The sequence below is a fragment of the Felis catus genome, chromosome B4 (assembly GCF_018350175.1).
Source record: "Felis catus isolate Fca126 chromosome B4, F.catus_Fca126_mat1.0, whole genome shotgun sequence".
In the NCBI taxonomy this organism is placed as follows: Eukaryota; Metazoa; Chordata; class Mammalia; order Carnivora; family Felidae; genus Felis; species Felis catus.
In genome coordinates, this window is record NC_058374.1 from 37,197,280 (window position 1) to 37,216,777 (window position 19,498).

General features: G+C 40.7%; 1 protein-coding gene and 1 pseudogene across 8 annotated transcripts in view; one reads left to right on the forward strand and one right to left on the reverse strand.

The window, feature by feature from the left end:
- Window positions 1–19,128, forward strand: part of RAD52 (RAD52 homolog, DNA repair protein) — a 33,349-nt gene extending 14,221 nt beyond the window's left edge. The window contains exons 2-12 of one of the 8 annotated variants that reach the window (XM_045061223.1): window positions 2,206–2,307; window positions 3,403–3,504; window positions 4,085–4,178; window positions 4,349–4,416; window positions 7,462–7,580; window positions 8,444–8,519; window positions 15,781–15,977; window positions 16,121–16,260; window positions 16,900–16,980; window positions 17,518–17,793; window positions 18,402–19,128. In XM_045061223.1, coding sequence (XP_044917158.1) covers window positions 2,224–2,307; window positions 3,403–3,504; window positions 4,085–4,178; window positions 4,349–4,416; window positions 7,462–7,580; window positions 8,444–8,519; window positions 15,781–15,977; window positions 16,121–16,260; window positions 16,900–16,980; window positions 17,518–17,793; window positions 18,402–18,463 — 1,299 coding nt within the window. In that variant the 5' untranslated portion in view covers window positions 2,206–2,223 and the 3' untranslated portion in view covers window positions 18,464–19,128. Of the gene's footprint in view, window positions 1–2,205; window positions 2,308–3,402; window positions 3,505–4,084; window positions 4,179–4,348; window positions 4,417–7,461; window positions 7,581–8,443; window positions 8,520–8,551; window positions 8,870–15,780; window positions 15,978–16,120; window positions 16,261–16,899; window positions 16,981–17,517; window positions 17,794–18,401 lie in introns of those variants that run through there. The other 7 variants (XM_045061224.1, XM_045061225.1, XM_006933397.3 and 4 more) reach the window with 7 other exon arrangements.
- LOC109501421 lies at window positions 528–1,017 on the reverse strand (annotated as a pseudogene).
- Window positions 19,129–19,498: the final 370 nt, after the last annotated feature.

Sequence of the window (19,498 nt, forward strand, 5' to 3'; positions counted from 1 at the left end):
ACCCTGGTTTTATGATCATTTAAATAGTTTTTTGCATTTTCATCATCCTGTGTATATGAAAATTGACATGCACCTAGCCGTAGCCAACATTTATTTAGTACTTCACGTGGCACTATTCTAACGCAGTTTTCATGCAGCACCATGTTAATCTCGACAGAACCCTTAGGAAGTGATAGTATTATTATGGCCATTTTCTAGATGAGAAAACATCATTTAGAGAGATTATGTGATTTTCCCCTTGGTCAAGCAGCCAGTGGGTGATAGAAGCAGAAGCTGACAGAACTTGAGCCCTTAAATATTGTATTGTAATGCTGTATGGAGAGTCCTACTACTTGATATTCCTAGAGTTGTAGTTTTACTGTCAGCAAATAACCTGGACACTACAACACGTAAGTTTGCTGAGGCACAAGCCTTTTTTTTTTTTTTTTTTTTTTTGCCAAGTACTGTTTATTTTGCACGTGCCCACAGCAAGTTTGCACTGAGTAACTGTATTCTATAATAGTAGGCCAGGGCTAGGTGGTGCCAAGAAGAATGACATGCACAAAAGAACAGGAAGGCAAATAATTCTTAATTTTTTTTAAACAAATACACTAAAGGATCATACAATACCACCCGCATTGGATGCAGTCCTGGGGTACCGGTCTGTACACCCCTTTGCAACTGGTTCCATGATAGCAGAATCTGTCATTTCACCTTTATTGTTTTCAGTGACCCCTGTGTTACCTTCAAAATAGAAAAACACACCATCTTTTCTCCGGTAAGACTTTCATTATCCAGTTATCACTGCTGGATGTACTTTCTTTCTGGGCTCTGGTTTGCCTTTCTTCACTGTGGCCATCCCCATGTCACCCACGCCAGCAGCAGGATGTGTATTTAGTGCCTTATCCCCTTTACAGAGATGATATACAGACTCTGGGCTCCTGTGTGGTCAGCATAGTGGATCATGGCTCCTACTGGAAGACCCAGGGAAATCTGGAATTTCACATCGGAGGACTCACCACATCCTCACTTCCACATCTGGAATGCCAGAAGGGGACAGACAGAAAGGCTGAGGCCTAACTCTGAATCCGTTTGATTTGAGACAGGTGTGGGGTAATTAGGTAGAGGGTCCTTCTGAGGGTCATTCTGTTTTCTAGTGGACTATAAACATTTGCCAATCTCAGTCTAATGGATTGGCTCTCAAACTAGAGTGTGTATCCGAATCCCTCAGTGGGCAAGTACAGACTCCTGGGCCTCATCTCTAGTTTCTGATCCAGTAGGTCTAGGGTAGGGCCTGGGGATTTGCACTTCTAATAAGTTCCCAGGTGATGCTGACTGGTCTAACGCTGTACTTTTCCTGAATGTTAGGGTCGTCTGTACTGCCTTCTCTTCCTCTTTAATTTTCCTATCTATTAGTCTTCTCCTTCCAGCTAGCTTGTTAGTTCCTGGAAAGCAGTTCAGTTATTGTGGTTTATATTTCTATTTTGACCCCACTGAAGCCAGGATCATGTTGCTTATATAGTAGGTAGTAATCAGGTGAGTGTTTCCTGTCCTTTGGGGATTTTTTGTAATTTTGGCTTTTTGCATTATAAATATTGCAATTAGAATACATTCTAATTGTAAAATTCACTTAAAATTTTTTTTCATGTTTATTTTTGAGAGAGAGAGAAGAGCATGGTGCAAATGGGGGAGGGGCAGAGAGAGGGGAGACAGAGATCTGAAGCAGGCTCTGCAGTGCCAGCACAGAGCCCGATATGGGGCTCTAACTCATGAACCATTAAACCATGACCTGAAGTCAGACATTTAACCCACTGAGCCACCCAGGCACCCCTAAAAATCACCTTTATTAGCAGCACCATCACCCTAGTAAGAAGAAAAAAATTTTTTTAAGTAGGCTACACTCTCCACATGGGGCTTGACATCATGACTCTGAGATCAAAAGTTGCATGCTCTAGCATGTTCCAGCCAGCCAGGCAGGCACCCCCACTCCAGCAAAAATTTTAACAGAAAGATAGAAGTGGACGCTAAAGGATCTCAGTGGCCTGTTGGATGATAGCACTGAGGAACTTAGTCCTTGACTGGGGCAGTGCTTATAAAAAAGTGTCAAGTAAATAAAGTGATTTGTAGGATACTGCATCTGGATGCTTTCATCTGAGTTTTAGTAGAGGCTCTTGCCTTTTACATTTAGCATTCTTTGAGATCTTTTTTAATCTTCTGTTTCTGTAGAAGTCCCCCAGAATCAGCATGTCCGTGACTGAGGAGGCGATTCTCGGAGGCCGTGGCAGCCATCCTTCTGCTGGTGGCAGTTCTGTGTTATGCTTTGGACAGGTAACTGTGTGTTTTCTCTCATACCTGGCAAGAATGAGGTGAAGTGAAAAGATATGAGAAAGTAACTTGTAGAGCACTGTCATATACGTGGGCGCTATTTATCATCAGTGGTTTTTCCTTTAGATGCATTATTTGGGAGTCTGTTGAACTCTCAGGGCATTTTGGAATTTTAGCACCAAAAGACTGATGGTACTGGAGATTAGATTTACATTGTGTTTATTTTCTTGGATAGGCTCCATATTCATATGGTATAACATTCAAAATGGAATGTAGACTATATGCGAATGAAAAGTCTCACTACTTCCCCATCACTCCTGTTCCCTTTTTGGAGGCATCCAGAGTTTCTGGTGTCATATTCTCTGTGGAGATATGCTGTGCACATAAAAGAGATTCTTAGTTTGTCCCCTCAAATTCTATCTTTGTCTTTACCAGAGATCTGTTCGTGAGCATTTATTTTGTTTACATAGGGCAAGGGGAGAACTGCCAAGGGGACAAAAATCAAAACAAGTAGTAGTATATTATCTGTGTATACAATGGAAAATAATTGTTGAATTAGAGAAGAGGTATAAAACTTTGGAGAGGATGGTGGATTTCCCCTACTCCCTCGTGGGCATAAATGTCATATACAGACCCTGAGGTGGGACATTTCAGTTTATGAATTCTCAAGTTTACTTGAGAAAGTTTTGTAAGGATGGTAGTAACACCTAAGGCATTGGCTCTCAAAATGTGGTCCAGTGACCCCTGAGGGTCCACAAGACTTTTCAGAGTCCATGGGGTCGAAATGATTTCCATAATAACACTAACATACCACTTGCCTTTTCCACTCATTCTCTTGTAAGCGAGTGAACAGTGGGACTTCCAAGGGAATACACAGCATGTGATGATGTTGCTTTGATGGCTGATGGAAGATGTGCCTTAAGAGTTTCTCAGTTTTAATTCCTGATATGGATAGATATAACCTACATAAACAAAAGCTCTTAGGATCCTCAGTACTTTTTAAGAGTGTAAAAGGGTCTGGAGACCAAAACAGTTGGAGACTTGCTGACATAAGGAATGGAGGAAATGCCAATTTAATTTTTCCTTTCTGGATTGCAGTGTCAGTACACAGCAGAAGAGTATCAGGCCATCCAGAAAGCTCTGAGGCAAAGGCTGGGCCCAGAATACATCAGTAGCCGAATGGCTGGAGGCGGCCAGAGGGTAGGAGAGTTTATATGCTTACGAAGTGGGTGCCCATATAGCTGGCTACTCAGATGACCAGCTCCCTCTCTGGGTCCTCATGGATTCAGAAGGTCTCTAGTCCTAGGTGTTTCTGAGTGTCTTTGGGAGGGGATGGGTTCCAGCCTTCAGTGTCATCTGAAGTGACCCAAGTTTTGTCTTGAGACTTCCATACCTGCCATCTTGGGGTTTTTATACCATCTTTTAAAACTGTTTCTTTTGCTTCTAATTGTATCTTCTGTGTATATTTTTGGTCTTCTATAATATATGTCAACCCGAGCCTTGTACATTTTTGGGAACTGAGTTTTGGAAACTGATAGGTGAGTGGATATCTTGCCCCTCTGAGTTTAGTCCCTTCCCTCAGACAAAATATTAGTTCTAACTGGTTTCTTCTGGAAGATCTTTGAAATAAGGTCACTGAGAATTTCCCTGGAATGTTTAAGGGCAGTTTTGCCAAAAAAAGCTGGTAAGGAATAAATTAAGTAAATTTTGATTCACATTTAAGTATGGCAAGGAATTTTAACAAGCCCCTTTTCTCCCCCCGTTTAATTTCTTTTTCCAGGTATGTTACATCGAGGGTCACAGGGTAATTAATCTGGCCAATGAGATGTTTGGTTACAATGGCTGGGCACACTCTATCACACAGCAGAATGTGGGTATGTTTCCTGGCAATGGCATCTTCTCTCCCTTACTTTGGCACTAATTTCTGATGAGAGTATTTTGTGGGTGAGGATGTAGGGTAGGTATATTTGGTTGCCAGCAGAGGAATGTGGGTGAGGCACAGGGATCAGAATCCTCTTCAACTGGTTCTCTTTCCCACTCCTAGATTTTGTTGACCTTAACAATGGCAAGTTCTACGTGGGAGTCTGTGCATTTGTGAGAGTCCAGTTGAAGGTGAGGGTGATGGAATAGACCTGCTGCCTCTGAGGATCGGGTGGGCGGTGAGAGAGAATGAGCAGGTAGAGAATTCTCTGGACGGTAGCACAGCCAAGCTGGAGAGCTAGGCGCTAGAGCTGTGGCTCAGCCGGTGTTCTTTGGGATGGTGGTAGCCAAGCATTCTTACTCATGTGTCCCTAAATGAATTGTGAAAAACTCTTGTTTTCTTGCACATTTTAAGTTTACTCCTAAAAGTTTTCACCGTAAGTATGAATACAGGTCCTCTGCCTTTCAAAAGTTTGTGCTATGCCGCTTTGCGTTTATGGAAGACCTACACTGGTACCTGTTTTCACTTAAATGAAAGAAATCCAAAGAGGATTTTCACTTTTATGACAAAAAGTGAACCCTGGCAGCAAGAGTGGCCCTGCCGAGCTCCTCAGCATCAAGCTCCTATAGCTTTGAACTATATCTGTGAGCAAACATGCTTTATTTTGATTTATTTTGTGCCTCCATTAGCAGGATGTGTCCTGATGTATCAGAGAAGCCTAATAGAGGCCATTATTTATTTATTTATTTATTTACTTGTTTGTTTGTCTTCAGAGAGAGAGAGAGAGAGAGAGAGAGAGAAGGAGAGAGAATGCTTGCGCGAGCAGGGGAGGGGCAGAGAGATTGGGAGAATCCTGAGCAGGTTCTGCACTGTTAGCACAGAGCCCAGTGCTGGGCTTGAACTCCCAAAACTGTGAGATCATGACCTGAGCAGAAATCAGGTGTTGGATGCTTAACTGACTGAGCCACCCACGTGCCACAAAAGAGGTTAGTTTTTGGATCTGGGAATGCTCAAAAAATTTTCCATACAAATTAATGGTACTTCTTTGCTTTATGCTACTTTGGCAAATGAAAGCTTTCATAAGAATGTTCTACTTCTGGGTAATGGGCGAAAGCTGTAGTTGCAAGGGTATATTTCTTGGCATATTGTAAAATTTGACTTTTTTTTTTAATGTTTATTTATTTTTGAGAGAGAGAGTGTGTGCATGAGTTGGGGAGGGGCGGAGAGAGAGAAAATCCCAAGCAGTCTCTGCTCTGTCAGTGTAGATCTCGATGCGGGGCTTGATATCACAAATTGTGAGCTCATGACTGGAGCCTAAATCGAGTTGGACACTTAACCAACTGAGCTACCCAGGCGCCCCCAAATTTGACATTCTAAAATAAATGTATTGTATCTTTTTCTTCCTTTTTTTTTTTTTATCCACATATAGTTAACATACTGGGATATTTTAGTTCCAGGTGTGCAATATAGTGATTCAACAATTCTGTACATTTCTCATGGCTCATCAGGATAATTGTACTCTTAATCTCCTTTATCTGTTCCTCCCATAGTTTTTTGTTGCATCATTTTTAAATATACCAATGGATTTTCAATAATAGGTGATTAAATACTGTCATCTATTTAAAAAAAATACATGAGCAAGGTGTTCTTTAATCATGAGAAATTTTACATTGTTTCTTCTTGAACTCCTGTTCTATTTCACCAGTGGCTTTATACTAATATAATATATCAATATATATAAAACAATGTTTGGAATGTATATGTTTGGAACCTTGTTAATAACCTTAGTATAATTCCTCTCTGTGTGTATGTATATATAAAAGTAATTTTTTTGAGTAAATTTTCAGTGACCTTAGGTCTTTAAATTTTTTAAAATTTGGGGCACCTGGGTGGCTCAGTTGGTTGAGTGTCTGACTTTGGCTCAGGTCATGATCTCACAGTTCGTGGGTTTGAACCCCGTGTCAGGCTCTGTGCTGACAGCTCAGAGCTTGAAGCCTTCTTTGGGTTCTGTGTCTCCCTCTCTCTATCCCTCCTCTGCTTGTGCTGTGTCTTGCTCTGCCTCTCAAAAATAAATAAATGTTAAGAAAAAAAATAAATTATACAAAATCTGGATTGAATTACTATTATAGGTATTATTAACACACAATTGATTAGTCAGTTGTGTCTGTGAGGGAGACAACATAACTACATTAAAATTTGTATACTTAATAAAAATAAATTTTTGTGGAAAATGTATTTCTTAATGAGATGGATGAGGCTTTTTCTTTTTGGATAGTTTATATATCCATAGTTTATTTTTTAAATTAAATTAAATTTTTAAAATATATCCATAGTTTAATATTACTTTTTCCTAGACAGACCATTCAACATTAATTCTATTCTAACTTCTTATTTTTAGTAAATAGTACTGAAAAACCTTATTCACATAATAAACTGGGAATGGAGAGTTTTGTTATAGTGTCACTCATTTCTTTGAATTAACTTTCTGAGTTATATAAAAAAAATCACAGAGTGTGGGGCGGGGGCACCTGGGTGTCTCAGTCAGTTAAGCGTCTGACTTTGGCTCAGGTCATGATCTCACTGTTCCTGAGTTCAAACCCCGTGTCTGACTCTGTGCTGACAGCTGGAGCCTGGAGCCTGTTTTGAATTCTGTGTCTCCCTCTCTCTCTCTCTGCCCCTACCCTGCTCACGCATTGTCTCTGTCTCTGTTTCTCTCTCTCAAAAATAAACATTAAAAATTTTTTAAAAAAAATCACAGAGTGCTATCATCTAAAATTATATTTGGTTCTCTATCAGCTAATAACTCAATCAGGTCTAGCTTCATTTTTGGTGAAAGCCAGAAATGGACACCACCTGACTAGTGAAAAGATTTAATATCCAATCATTAGAGTCATTAAATATAATATTTCACATTTTCTTTTTGTTTAATGTCCCAGAGGTTTTTATACCTTGGGGTCATGCACCCTAGTGAGATTTAGGGTGGGTTAGCTGTATGCCTTTTTTAAGTAAAAGAGGAGGTGTGAAGGGAGAATTGTTTCACATACTTCCCAGCAGATAAGATCAAGGACATAGTGCTGGAAATTTATTCTCTTACAGTTCTTGGTGCCCATTCATGTGCCCTTTAGCAAGGCTCCTGAGTTAATATGTGCCCAGTGTGGGCACTGTTCAGGGCAAAAAGAGTTGTGTGACAGGGACACACGACTGCAGCTCTTCATGTTGGGCTCTTCCCCCCACAGGACGGCTCATATCATGAAGATGTGGGCTATGGGGTCAGTGAGGGCCTCAAGTCAAAAGCCTTGTCTTTGGAGAAGGCAAGGAAGGAGGCGGTGACAGATGGGCTGAAGCGGGCGCTGAGGTAAGCAAAAGCTAGAGTCTGACCTGCTTCATTTTGATTCTTGTTTCAGAGCAGTTTTGTTTTGTTTTAGTTTGTTTAGAATGTAATACGTTCATATGGTACAAAAATCAAAATAACCTGAGTCTCCCTCTCCCCTGTACCTCTTGGCCCCGTTTCCTGTTCTCCCGCGTGTCCCCCATGCTGCTTTATGCTTAGTCAGTCTCCCCTCTTGGGAACACATGGTAGAATACTATCTTCTCTGTTCTGTGCTCGATTTTGCACACCCACTGCCTCAGTCATGGATCGGAGACCTTTCCACATGAATACGAGACAGCTTCCCCATTAAGCAGTTTTTCATTGTGTATGTACAGCTTAGTTACATAGAACAGGGTATTTTGCCTTTTTTTTTTTTTTTTTTTTTTTGGCCTTTGAGAATTGAAGTGAATTGAATCACTAGAAAAACACATGTATGAATGAACATCCACTACAAACTTGCGGTACATAACCAGGCATCCCGAGTGAAGAGCTTCTGTCAGGGAGGATTGTGCTCTAAGTGTGTGTAGCCCACTGTTGCTGGGGAATTGGAGCAGTCCTCAGAAGAAATCTCTGCTCTGGAATTGGTGCTCCACGGCAGGAGGTAGCTAAGGAGTCTTTTCATAGTCCTTGCCTCTTGCTGAGGGCAGGGATGGTGCTGTATTCTGAGAACCTAAAACTAAAGCAGTGCATGAATGTGGCAGGTGCTCAGTAAACATTTTTGGATGTATATTAGGGTCCTTCTCTGCCACAGTTGAGAAGCAACTTGCACAGAGATTCTAACTGTGTTCTCTGATATTACCATGTAATAATTCTCAACCTGTTTCACTCTTTTTTTTCCTTACTCTTAGAAGTTTTGGGAATGCACTTGGAAATTGTATTCTGGACAAAGACTATCTGAGGTCACTAAATAAGCTTCCACGCCAGGTATGTTAGAAATGGATGAATGGAATGCATTGCAGTAAAGATATTACTGATTCCCTTGTGTCATGGGTGACTGTTTGGGGATGGAGAGAGAAGAAGGGGAGACTCAGCCCTTTAGAGGGTCTGGAATGTGTATTTCTGACTTGTTTGAATATCAGAGCAACAGGAACCAATGGCCTTGTTTTACAGATGAGGACATTGAAGCCCAGAGAATGTATGCTAGTTGTTTCTTCTACATGGAGCGCTGTGTTCGGGAATGGTCTGAGAACCCTGCAGCACCACCATTTCTTAGAAACACTGAGAACCACACCTCTTCCACCTTCTTGCTTTTCCTTAGCTGGAGTGGATTTAAGGTGTAGATCCTCGTTTCCGTCTCTGCCTATCGCACGAGCTGAGCCTTTGCGAGAGAGGGGTCTGGAAATCGTGTATCCCCTGTAGTCACTCTTGGCCTGGGCTGAGTCGGGTTCTGGAATGGTCCTGGTGCCTGGAGGAGTGGCTGCCTTCCCCATGACATTCTCTGAGGCCCCGGGGAGCATTCCCTGTCTTGTACTCGAGGGGCTCTTGGGGTGGAGACCCTAACAGAGGCGTATGTCAATTGGCATCTGTCAAAACTCCACTCTTTCCCTTGTTAAGATCCTTTTACACGTTATTAGGCTTGTATTTTCTTAAGGCCTTTTGCATCTGTGTTTGTTAGGGATATCACTCATAGGTTTTTTTTCCTCTCTTTTTTAAATTGTGGTAAAAAACACATAACAAAATTTACCATTTTAGCTATTTGTACATTTGTACAGTTCACTGATCAAACAGATCTCCAGAACTTTTTAATCTTGAGATACTGCAACTCGATACCCAAAACACAGCTCCCCTTTCCCCCTTCTCATAGCCCCTGGTTACCACATTCCACTTAACTATGAATTTGGCTACTTTAGATGCCTCATGTAAGTGGAATCATGCTGTTTGTTTTTTTTGACTGACTTATTTCATTTAGCGTAATGTCCTCGTTTCATCTATGTTGTGGCCTGTTGATTTGTTGATGATTTTTCTCTTGCTGCTTCCAAGATTTCTCTTTGTCTTTGACTTTTTAAAAATTGAGATATAAGTGACATATAACATTATTTTAGTTTAGGTATACAACATAATAATTTGATATTTGTATATGTTATGAAATGAATGACATAATAAGTCTCATTAACATCCATCACCATACCTAGTTACACATTTTTTTATGATAACTTTTAAGATTTACTCTTTTAGCAACTTTCAGATATACAATACAATATTATTAGCTACAGTCACTATACTGTACATTACATTCCCGTGACGTATTTTTATAACTGGAGGTTTGTACTTTTTGACCCCCTTCACCCATTTTGCCTGTTACCTACTGTATCCCTGGCAACCACCAATCTGTTCTCTGTACCTATGAGCTCTTTTTTTTTTTTTCTCCTGCAGATTCTGCATATAAGTGAGATACAATGTTTGTCTTTCTCTATCTGACTCATTCCACTTAGCATAATGCCCTTGAGGTGCATCCACATTGTGGCAAATAGCAAGTTTCCTTCTTTATGGCTGAGTAATATTCCATTGCATGTGTACTACATTTTCTTTATCCATTCATCCGTGGATGGACACTTAGGTTATTTCCATATGAACATGGGGAGCAGATATGTTTTTGAGTTAGTGTTTTTGTTTTCTTTGGATAAATATCCAGAAGTGGACTTGGTGAATCACATGGTAGTTCTATTTTTAATTTTTTGAGGAACCTCCATACTGTTTTCCACAGTGGCTGCACCAGTTTTCATTCCCACCACTAGTGCACAAGGTTTCACCTTTCTCCACATCCTTGCCAATGCTTTTTATTTTTTTTGATAATAGCCACTCTGACAGGTGTGAGGTGATATCTCATTGTGGTTTTGATTTGCATTTCCCTGATCATGAGTGATGTTGAGTATCTTTCCATGTGTCTGTTGACCATCTATGTGTCTTCTTTGGAAAAATGTCTATATAGATCCAGTTCCCATTTTTTAATTGGATTGTTTATTTTCTTGCTATTGAGTTCTTTACATATTTTGGATATTAACTCCTTATTGATTATATCATTTACAAATTTTTAAAAAAAATATAATTTGTTGTCAAATTGGCTTCCATACAACACCCAGTTCTCATCCCAACAAGTGCCCTCAATGCCCATCACCCACTTTCCCCTCTCCCCTACGCCCCATCAACCCTCAGTTTGTTCTCTATTAAGAATCTCTTATGGTTTGCCTCCCTCCCTCTCTGTTTGTAACATTTTTTCCCCCTTCCCTTCCCCCATGGTCTTCTGTTAAGTTTCTCAAGATCCACATATGAGTGAAAACATATGGTATCTGTCTTTCTCTGACTGACTTATTTTGCTTAGCATAATACCCTCCAGTTCCATCATTTACAAATATTTTCACCCATGCCGTAGGTAACCTTTTCATGTTGACAGTTTCTGTTGCTATACAAAAGCATTTTAGTTTGATGTAGTCCTGCCTGTTTATTTTTTCTTTTGTTGGCTCTGCTTTGGTGTCACATTCAAAAAGTCATCACCAAAACCAGTGTTAAGGAGCTTATCACCTGTGTTTTTTTCTAGGAGTTTCATGGTTTCAGGTCTTACACTCATGTCTGTACTTCATTTTGTGTATATTTGTATATTGTGTTAGATAGTGGTCTGGTTTCATTCTTTGCACGGGCTATCCATTTTTCCAACACCATTTATTGAAGAGACTGTCCTTTTGACATTGTACATTCTTGGCATCTTTGTCATAAATTTGTTGATCATATAAACGGGTTTATTTCTGAGCTCTCCTTTCTTTTCCATTGATCTATGTGTCTTTATGAAAATACTGTTTTGGTTACTATAGCTTTGTAATATAGTTTGAAATCAGGTAGCATGATGCCTCCAGCTTTGTTCTCAATATTGCTTCAGTTATTTGGGGTCTTTTGTGGTTCCATACAAACGTTAGGATTGTTTGTTCTATTTCTGTGGAAAATGCCGTTGGCATTTTGATAGGTATTACATCGAATCTGTAGATTGTTTTGGGTTGTTTAGGCATTTTAACAATATTAATTCTTCCAATCCATACCATGAAATACCTTTCCATTTGTTCTTCAGTTTCCTTCATTAGCGTCTTGTAGTTTTCAGTGTATGGGTCTTTTACTTCCTTGGTTCATTTATTGCTAAGTATTTTATTCTTTTTGATGCAATTGTAAATAGGTTTGTTTTCTTAATTTCTCTTTCTGGTAGTTTGTAACTAGTGTGTTGTCTTTGACTTTTGGCAGTTTGATTATAATGTGTTTTGGTGTGAGCTTCTTTGGGTTTAGTTTAGTTAGCCTCTTTGGGCTTCTTGAATTTATACATATTCTTTCCTCAGATTTTGGAAGTTTTGGGCCCATTATTTCTTCAGATAATCTCTCTGCCCCTTTCTCTTTCTCTTCTTCTGAGATTCTTGTAATATATAGTGTGACAAGTGTCCTATAGGCCCCCTTAAGCTTGGTCATATTTCTGCATTCTTCCTTTGGTTTGCTTCTCTGAGATGATTTCAAATGACCTGTCTTCCTGTGGGCTGATCCTTTCCTCTGTCAGATCGAGTTTGCTGTAGAATCCCTCCAGTGAATTTTTCAGCTGTTACTATATTTTTCAGCTCTGGAACTTGTTAGTTGCTATTTAATAGTTTTTCTTTGTTGATGTTCTCATTTCATCCATGCATCATTTTCCTAATTTCATTAGCTGTCTGTGTTCTCTTTTAGCTGATTGAGCATTTATGATAGTTATTTTAAATTCTTTGTTAGGCAGTCTATAGATTGCATTTTTTTTAGAGTCTGTTTTTGGAGTTTTATTTTGTTACTTTGTTTGGTCCACATTTCCCTGTTTCTTTGAATGCCATATGATCTTTTGTTGAGATGTGGCATTTAAGAAAACAACCACCAGTCCCAGTCTTTATGTACTGGTTTTGTGCAGGGGAAGAACTTTACCAGTTGGCCCACCTAGAGGTTCTAGGACCTCTCAAACCTCTTATGATCTCTTTCTCCTCCTGGCATCTCACTGCATAACTGTAGCTCCAAGGTGTTCTTGTGCTCATCTCTGTTTTTAGTGGCTTTCAAACTCTGTTGCTGGTCTCATCATTGTGCTGAGTCAGGTGAGACAGAAAGCAATGCCATGGGCAGCTCTAGACAAGCCATAACATTGGATGCACAGTCTACTCCTTTGTTTTCCATCCCAGAGGAAGAGCTCAGAACGTGAGGTTTCTTCCTGGTTGTGCTACTCACTGCTGGGTAGGGGCAGGGGTGGGGCCCAAGTGGCCACACAAAATGCCAGGAGTTTTCCTACCCCTTTTGCTGGAATCTTGTCTGGTTTTATGCTGGCTTAAGGCCTGTCGCTTCTTAGCTGGTCACCGGGGTTCTCAGAAAGGTATTCTAGTTTGTATCTTGGTAACTCAGTGTCTCTAGGGGAACGGCCCGTGGAGCTTCTGAGTCTACCATTCTGCTAACATCCTCCCTTTCTTTTTTACTCTTAGTTTTTAAATGAATTAAAAAAAATTTTTTTTAATGTTTATTTATTTTTGAGAGAGAGACAGAGCACAGGCAAGGGAGGGGCAGAGAGAGGGGGGTACATAGAATCCAAAGCAGCCTGCAGGCTCTGAGCTGTCAGCACAGAGCCTGACGTGGGGCTTGAACTCAGGAACCGTGAGATCGTGACCTGAGCCGAAGTCAGAGGCTTAACCGACTGAGCCACCCAGGTGCCCCAGTTTTTAAGTGAATTTTTAAAATGAAGTGCAAATTATACACAGAAAACTATAATTCATAATGGCACAGCCTGATGAATATTTAGTAGTGAACACAGCTATTTATCTCCCAGATAAAAAAAACATTACCAGTACCCCAAAGCCCCCATTTGCCACTCCCATTCACTACCTTGACTTCTCTTTTGAAAAGTAACTACTGTCCAGACTTCTCTATTCTGTTATTCTCATAGATTTCCTTCCCTTCCCTTTCATTTCTTTTTCTTTTCTTTCTTTTCTTCCTCTCTTTCTGTAATATACACCCAATGTGGGGCTCAAAGTCACAACCCTGAGATCAAGGATTGGATGCTCTACCAACTAAGCCAGTCAGGTGCCCCAGTCTTGTAGTTTTTTTTTTTTTTTTTTTTTTTTTGCACTTTATATAAATGAAATTGTATAGTTTGTGCTTTATAAAAATCCATTGAAGTGTTAACATGTACATATAAACATGTAGAAAAGTTCAGATATCATAAATGTTCAGCTTGATGAGCATAGCCATAGAACCATCTGAAATCAAATCAAAATATTATCAGTGTCCCAGAAGCCTCAATAGTGTTCCTTGCAGTGACTGCAAAGCTCTCCCCTCCTCATCACTACTAAGGAAAACCTCTTTTAACAATATAGGTTAGTTGGCCTTTTTGCACCTTGGGGAATCAAACAGTATGAACTGTTTTGTGTCTGGCTTTCAATTGACATGTTTGTGAGATTCACTCATGTCACATGTAGCATTTTCATTGCTGTATACTTTTCTATTGTGTGAATATAGCACAGCTCATTTTCCCATTCTGTCTAATAGACGGAGTTTTGGAGTAGTTTTTGGTTGTTTTTTGAATAGGGCTGCGGTTAGCATTCTTGCATGTCTTTTGGTGCATACACACCCATTTATCTTGGGAATGAATTATTGGGTCGGGTCAGAGAATAGGCATATGCTTCGTTTTAGATCTTTCCAGTGTTCATTGTGGTTGTATTAATGTACACTCCTGCACCGTGGTTTATAGTTTCAGCTGTTTCAGGTCTCTGGCAGCACTTAGCATTGTGAGTCTTTCAAACTTTTTTCAAAGTTCATTTTTTTTTGTAGTAAAATATATATAACAAAACTTACCATCTTAACCATTTTAAGTGTAGTCAGTGGTGTTATAAACCTTCCTTCTGTTGTACAGCTGTCACCACTGTCCATTTCTAGAACTCTCTTTTTACCAAACTGAAAGTGTAACAGTAGCTTCCTGCTTCCTTTTCCCTGTAGCCCCTGGCAGCTGCCATTCTACCTTCTGCCTCGTTTTTTTGACTACTCTAAGTATGTACCTCCTGTACATGGAATCATACATATTTGCTCTTTTGTGACTGGCCTATTTCACTTAGCATAATGTCCTCAGTGTTCATCTGTGTTGCATACGCTATTTTATTTTATTATTTTATTTAAAAATTTTTATTTTTACATAATCTCTACACCCATTGTGGGGCTCGAACTCATGACCCCAAGATCCAGAGTTGCATGCTCCACCTACTGAGGCAGCCACGTGCCCCAAGCTCATTTATTTTTAACCTACTATTTACTTTCCAATGTAGATTAGAAATTTCATAATGTAATGAAATTATTTTCAGGTTATTAATTACAAATTTTATTTTTTTGAGAGAGAGAATCCTAAGCAGGCTCCACAGCACATTGCCCAGTGCAGGGCTCAATTTCACGATCGTGAGATCATGACCTGAGCTGAAATCAAGAGTCATTCGCTTAACTGACTGAGCCACCAGGTGCCCCTCAGATTATCTTTATTAAAATTAGCATCCATATGAATCGAGACAGTTCTCCCAAGTGAAAAGCTCTGGGTTTCTATAGTGCTCAGGGCCTGGAAGTAGAACATATTGCCAAATGCCATGAAGTACAGTTAGTTCTCACATTTGGTGAGATGCAGGAACTACCCTAAATTGGGAGACGTCAGTGCTTTCCAAGTCTTCTTCCTCCTGTTATTTGAAGGACACTTAGTTGTGCCGTAGCAACCTGTGAGTGTTGTACTGAGGAGAGTTGTATTTTGGGGGAAGTCCTGGAAGAAAGGCCAGAGAAAGTACAGGCCTCCACAAGGAGCATGTGTGATCATTTCCACGAAAAAGAGACAAAAAGTAGATAGCATCAGACAGATCCAGCTGCCAACGAAAGATTCAAATTAGGATATATAGAACATTTGCCTTGAATCATAAAGTAAGATTCCTTTTTACCAAAATTTGATTACTACAGAAAGGTATAAAGTAGAAAATGAAATTGTTTTACTTCTCCCATATAATTAAAAAAGTTGAAGAACAGATCGAAGTATGGATCCTTTGTCTCAGCTTCTCAGGATCTAGAGGGCACGATGGATAGTGGATGGTCAAATACCATTTTCCAGGAATCTAGACCTTGAAGGCAGGGAAAAGGAAGGGGAAGTACACTTGGAAGAAGTTATTTACCTCCTTTCTTCCCTTATTAGTTGCCTCTTGAAGTGGATTTAACTAAAGCAAAGAGACAAGATTTTGAACCCTCTGTGGAACAAGCAAGATACAGCAGCTGCCGGCAGAACGTGACTCTGGGACCCCCGAAACCACAGGAGGTGACCTCCCCTTGCAAACCAAGCCACTCAGATGATCCCCACCTCGTGAAACAGGAAGACAAGGCCGGCAGCTCCCGGTATGAGGCCTCGGTTCCCTCTCTTTCTCTTCTCAGTCTTCGTGACCTCCATTTTCACCTCCTGAGCTAGCAGACTGGTCTGTGTCCTCCCTCAGGAGTTTACTTCGTTAACTCAGCCCCGCCTTATTGCTCTTCTGATGCAGAAGCCTGGCCTCCGCCATGGAGAGCGATGCCACGTACCAGCGGAAGCTCCGGCAAAAACAGTTGCAGCAGCAGTTCCGGGAACAAATGGAGAAACAGCAAGTGCAACTGTCTGCTCCATCAGTGGAAAAGAAGAATCAGGGTGTGTGAGGAGGATGGGAGCGGAGGCCCTGGGGAGGTGTCCCGAGGGACTAGCCTGATCCTCTGCCAGTATGTACGGTTATGTCCAAACCAGAACTCAGTAGAACATCAGGTCAGGATAGAGTCTAAGCAATTAAGACTCTATGAAATCCTGCCATGCATTTCCCCATTTCTAAAGACGCCCTCATCTATCGTCAGGGAAGGAAAGGGGCCTTGACATAATCTAGAACTAGAAATTTTAGGGTATATAACTTTTTTTTTCCCCTTTCAGCTACTTTGGCCATCTCCGTATTAGAAAGCTTTTCTGAGTCGTCTGTGAACATGAGGCAAAATTGTTTGAAAAGAATTGTCTTTCCCAGAGAGTAGAAACAAAGGGCTTATCCCAGACCAACTGGATAGTTGCTTTAGGAGAAATGAACCTTGTTTTCTCCCCAATTTAGTGAGAAGAAAAGAGAATCGTGATTTTAGCCTCATGCAGATCTGTATGTAGGTAGGAATGGGACCAGGAATCTTGGATCTCTTATTGGCTGTGCCAGGAACCAGCGTAACTCTAGGCAGCTTTGCACTTCTGAGGTGCTCCCTCCAACAACTGAGTGATTCTGATTTTGTCCTCTCTCGCTCGCTCTCCTGTGAACTGTAGCAGCACCGCCAGCACTTCCTGTGAAGCACAGCACCCCCATAACTGTTTCTGAACCACACACGGAGAAAGACTTCCTCACAGGTCAGTAGGAGCTAAAGGAATGACTTAAGTATTAATATACGTACTTATTATTTTTTAATGTTTATCTTTTTTTTGAGAGAGACGAGTGTGAGCGAGGGAGGGGCAGAGAGAGAGAGGGAGACATAGAATCTGAAGCAGGCTCCAGGCTCTGAGCTGTCAGCACAGAGCCCAATGTGGGGCTTGAACCCACGAACCGTGAGATCACGACCTGAACCGAAGTCTGATGCATACTGACTGAGCCACCCAGGCGCCCCAATGTAGGTACTTATTAAATGTAACCTATGAAATGCACTTTTGGTAGTCACTAATACATCTTACGAGAGACATAAAAATCCTCATTTTAATCTTATAGCCCCACAAAGTTTTGGAAAAAGAGAGGACACGTAATGGACTGCAGGCAGTTCTGACAGCACATACTCAGCTCCTCTATGGTCCTAAGAGAAACTCTGGCATACTTTTAGTGGACAGGGAGAGAGAAGTTCCAAAAGCTGTCATAGTCCACTCACGACATGGAATTTCTTATGATGTTTTTCCCAGTGCTTTGTGAGAACACTTCTTTGTTGATGCTGCGTTTTCCCACGATCTCTGTCCTTGCAGACAGTCTTGGAATGTGGGATATGGATCCAGATGCAGAGGACAGTGATGTGAAGCCCTTGTCTAGGCCAGAACCACTCCAGACCCCTGCCACACCAGTCCTGAAACACCAGGTGGTGACCTGGAATAGGACTCCACAGGACCTCTGTCACCAGGATCCACAAGCAAAATCTGGACCCAGGCAACTCCAAACTCACAACAGTAACCAAGAGATAACAGGTAGCGAGAGTGTTCAGCAACAAAAATTGAAGGGAGAATTTGGGTTAATTCTTTGCATTTTAAAGAAAGAATGATGAATTCCATTTTAAGAAGTTGTATAATATTATGCCAGAGGAATATCAGTGTAAGAAAATGAAAGATAACTGGCTTATACGCCAGAACTTTTCCTCTGGGGGCCCTGACTTCAGGTGTAACTCCTTATAACCCTTGATAGTAGTAGGAAGCTTAAGCATGACTGACTGAAGAACTTTATCTATTAAAGTAGGCCCATCATGTTTGGTATTGCAACTTGATCTAGAGATAACACAAAGATCTACCCTCATAACAATTTTTATTCATCTTTTAGGTTTAATGTTTATTTTTGAGAGAGACCACGCGTGCACAAATGAATGGGGGAGGAGCAAGGGGGGGTGTTGGCGGTGAGGCAGAGGATTTGAAGCAGGTTCTGTACTGACAGCAGTGAGCGCGAACTCACGAAGCATGAGATCGTGACCTGAGCTGCTCCACTGAGCCACCCAGCTGCCCCACTGGCCTTTCAAATTTTAGCTGTCAGTTTCTTATTTTAAAATCATGGCAGTCATATTTAAATGATTTTTTTTCTTCCATAGTAAACTCTGATTTCTATGACAAGAACCAAGACTTGAAGAAAAGGAAACTGGATCCATCTTAACTGAGGCTCCGGTCACATCATTGGACTTTGTCACAAAAGGGACTTTCGAAAACTACTTTTTGGTCATGAAATTGTTCACCATTCCTAGGGAATGAGCTTTATTTCCAAGGATTTACCTTGCTTCATTCTGAACTTTACCTGAGGATTTGAGTGTTGGAGCCTACTGCAGACAGAGCAGAGCAGTCAGAAAGCCCTTTTAAAAAGCTTGTCACACACTGCAGTGGGGAGGCTCTACGACTGAACACCTTCTCTCTGGCTCTTGAGGCTCTTCTCTATTTATTCCTAAGCTCTTACATTAGTAAGTATAGGCATTTCAGGAGTCATCAGTGGCTACCTGCCTTCAAGCAATATAAGCCATACTATGAAGCACGGACTTTAACCACCACCTATATCAAGTTATTGTTAATGTCTGTCTTCTTTGAACTTTAGGTCTCCACATTTACTGCTGTCCACACCACACTGTGTATCCTAAGAACAAAGACTAGAGTGGGGTTTCGCTACTTTGCATCAATCCAGCCTGCCATCTTCATCTATGATAATCTCTCCTTTATAGGTTTATGAAGTCACTGTCCTGTGGTTTTTTTTCCTTATCAAGGGAATGATCTAGGACCAAAGAAAAGGCATTTTAAGAAAGCAAAATAAATTCTTTTTAACAAAAAATGTAAGTAGGTGTTTATATTTTTGCATTTCACATGTGAAGGTGGCTTTGTATCTCAAAAAATGTTTTTTTCGTATAGTTTCAGATGTTTCATAATTCTTCCCCCCAAATAATGAGTTTCAGGTTTACTTTTTAAGTAAAACAGTAGCTTGGGCTGTGCCTTTTATCTGATCTTCACACTGTGGCTTTTATAAATTTTGCATCAAACACCCATCTGTGGGAAGCTATGAACCCGAGGCAAGGAATTCCTGAAGTACAGGAAGGCAGCCGTTTCTGTTCCTTCGGAAGATGATGTAGCTTACCCCGATTTTCCTTTTACCTTACTACTTCGTTACATGGATTTGGTCATATGTTCATCTTTTGATTTTGACACCCTT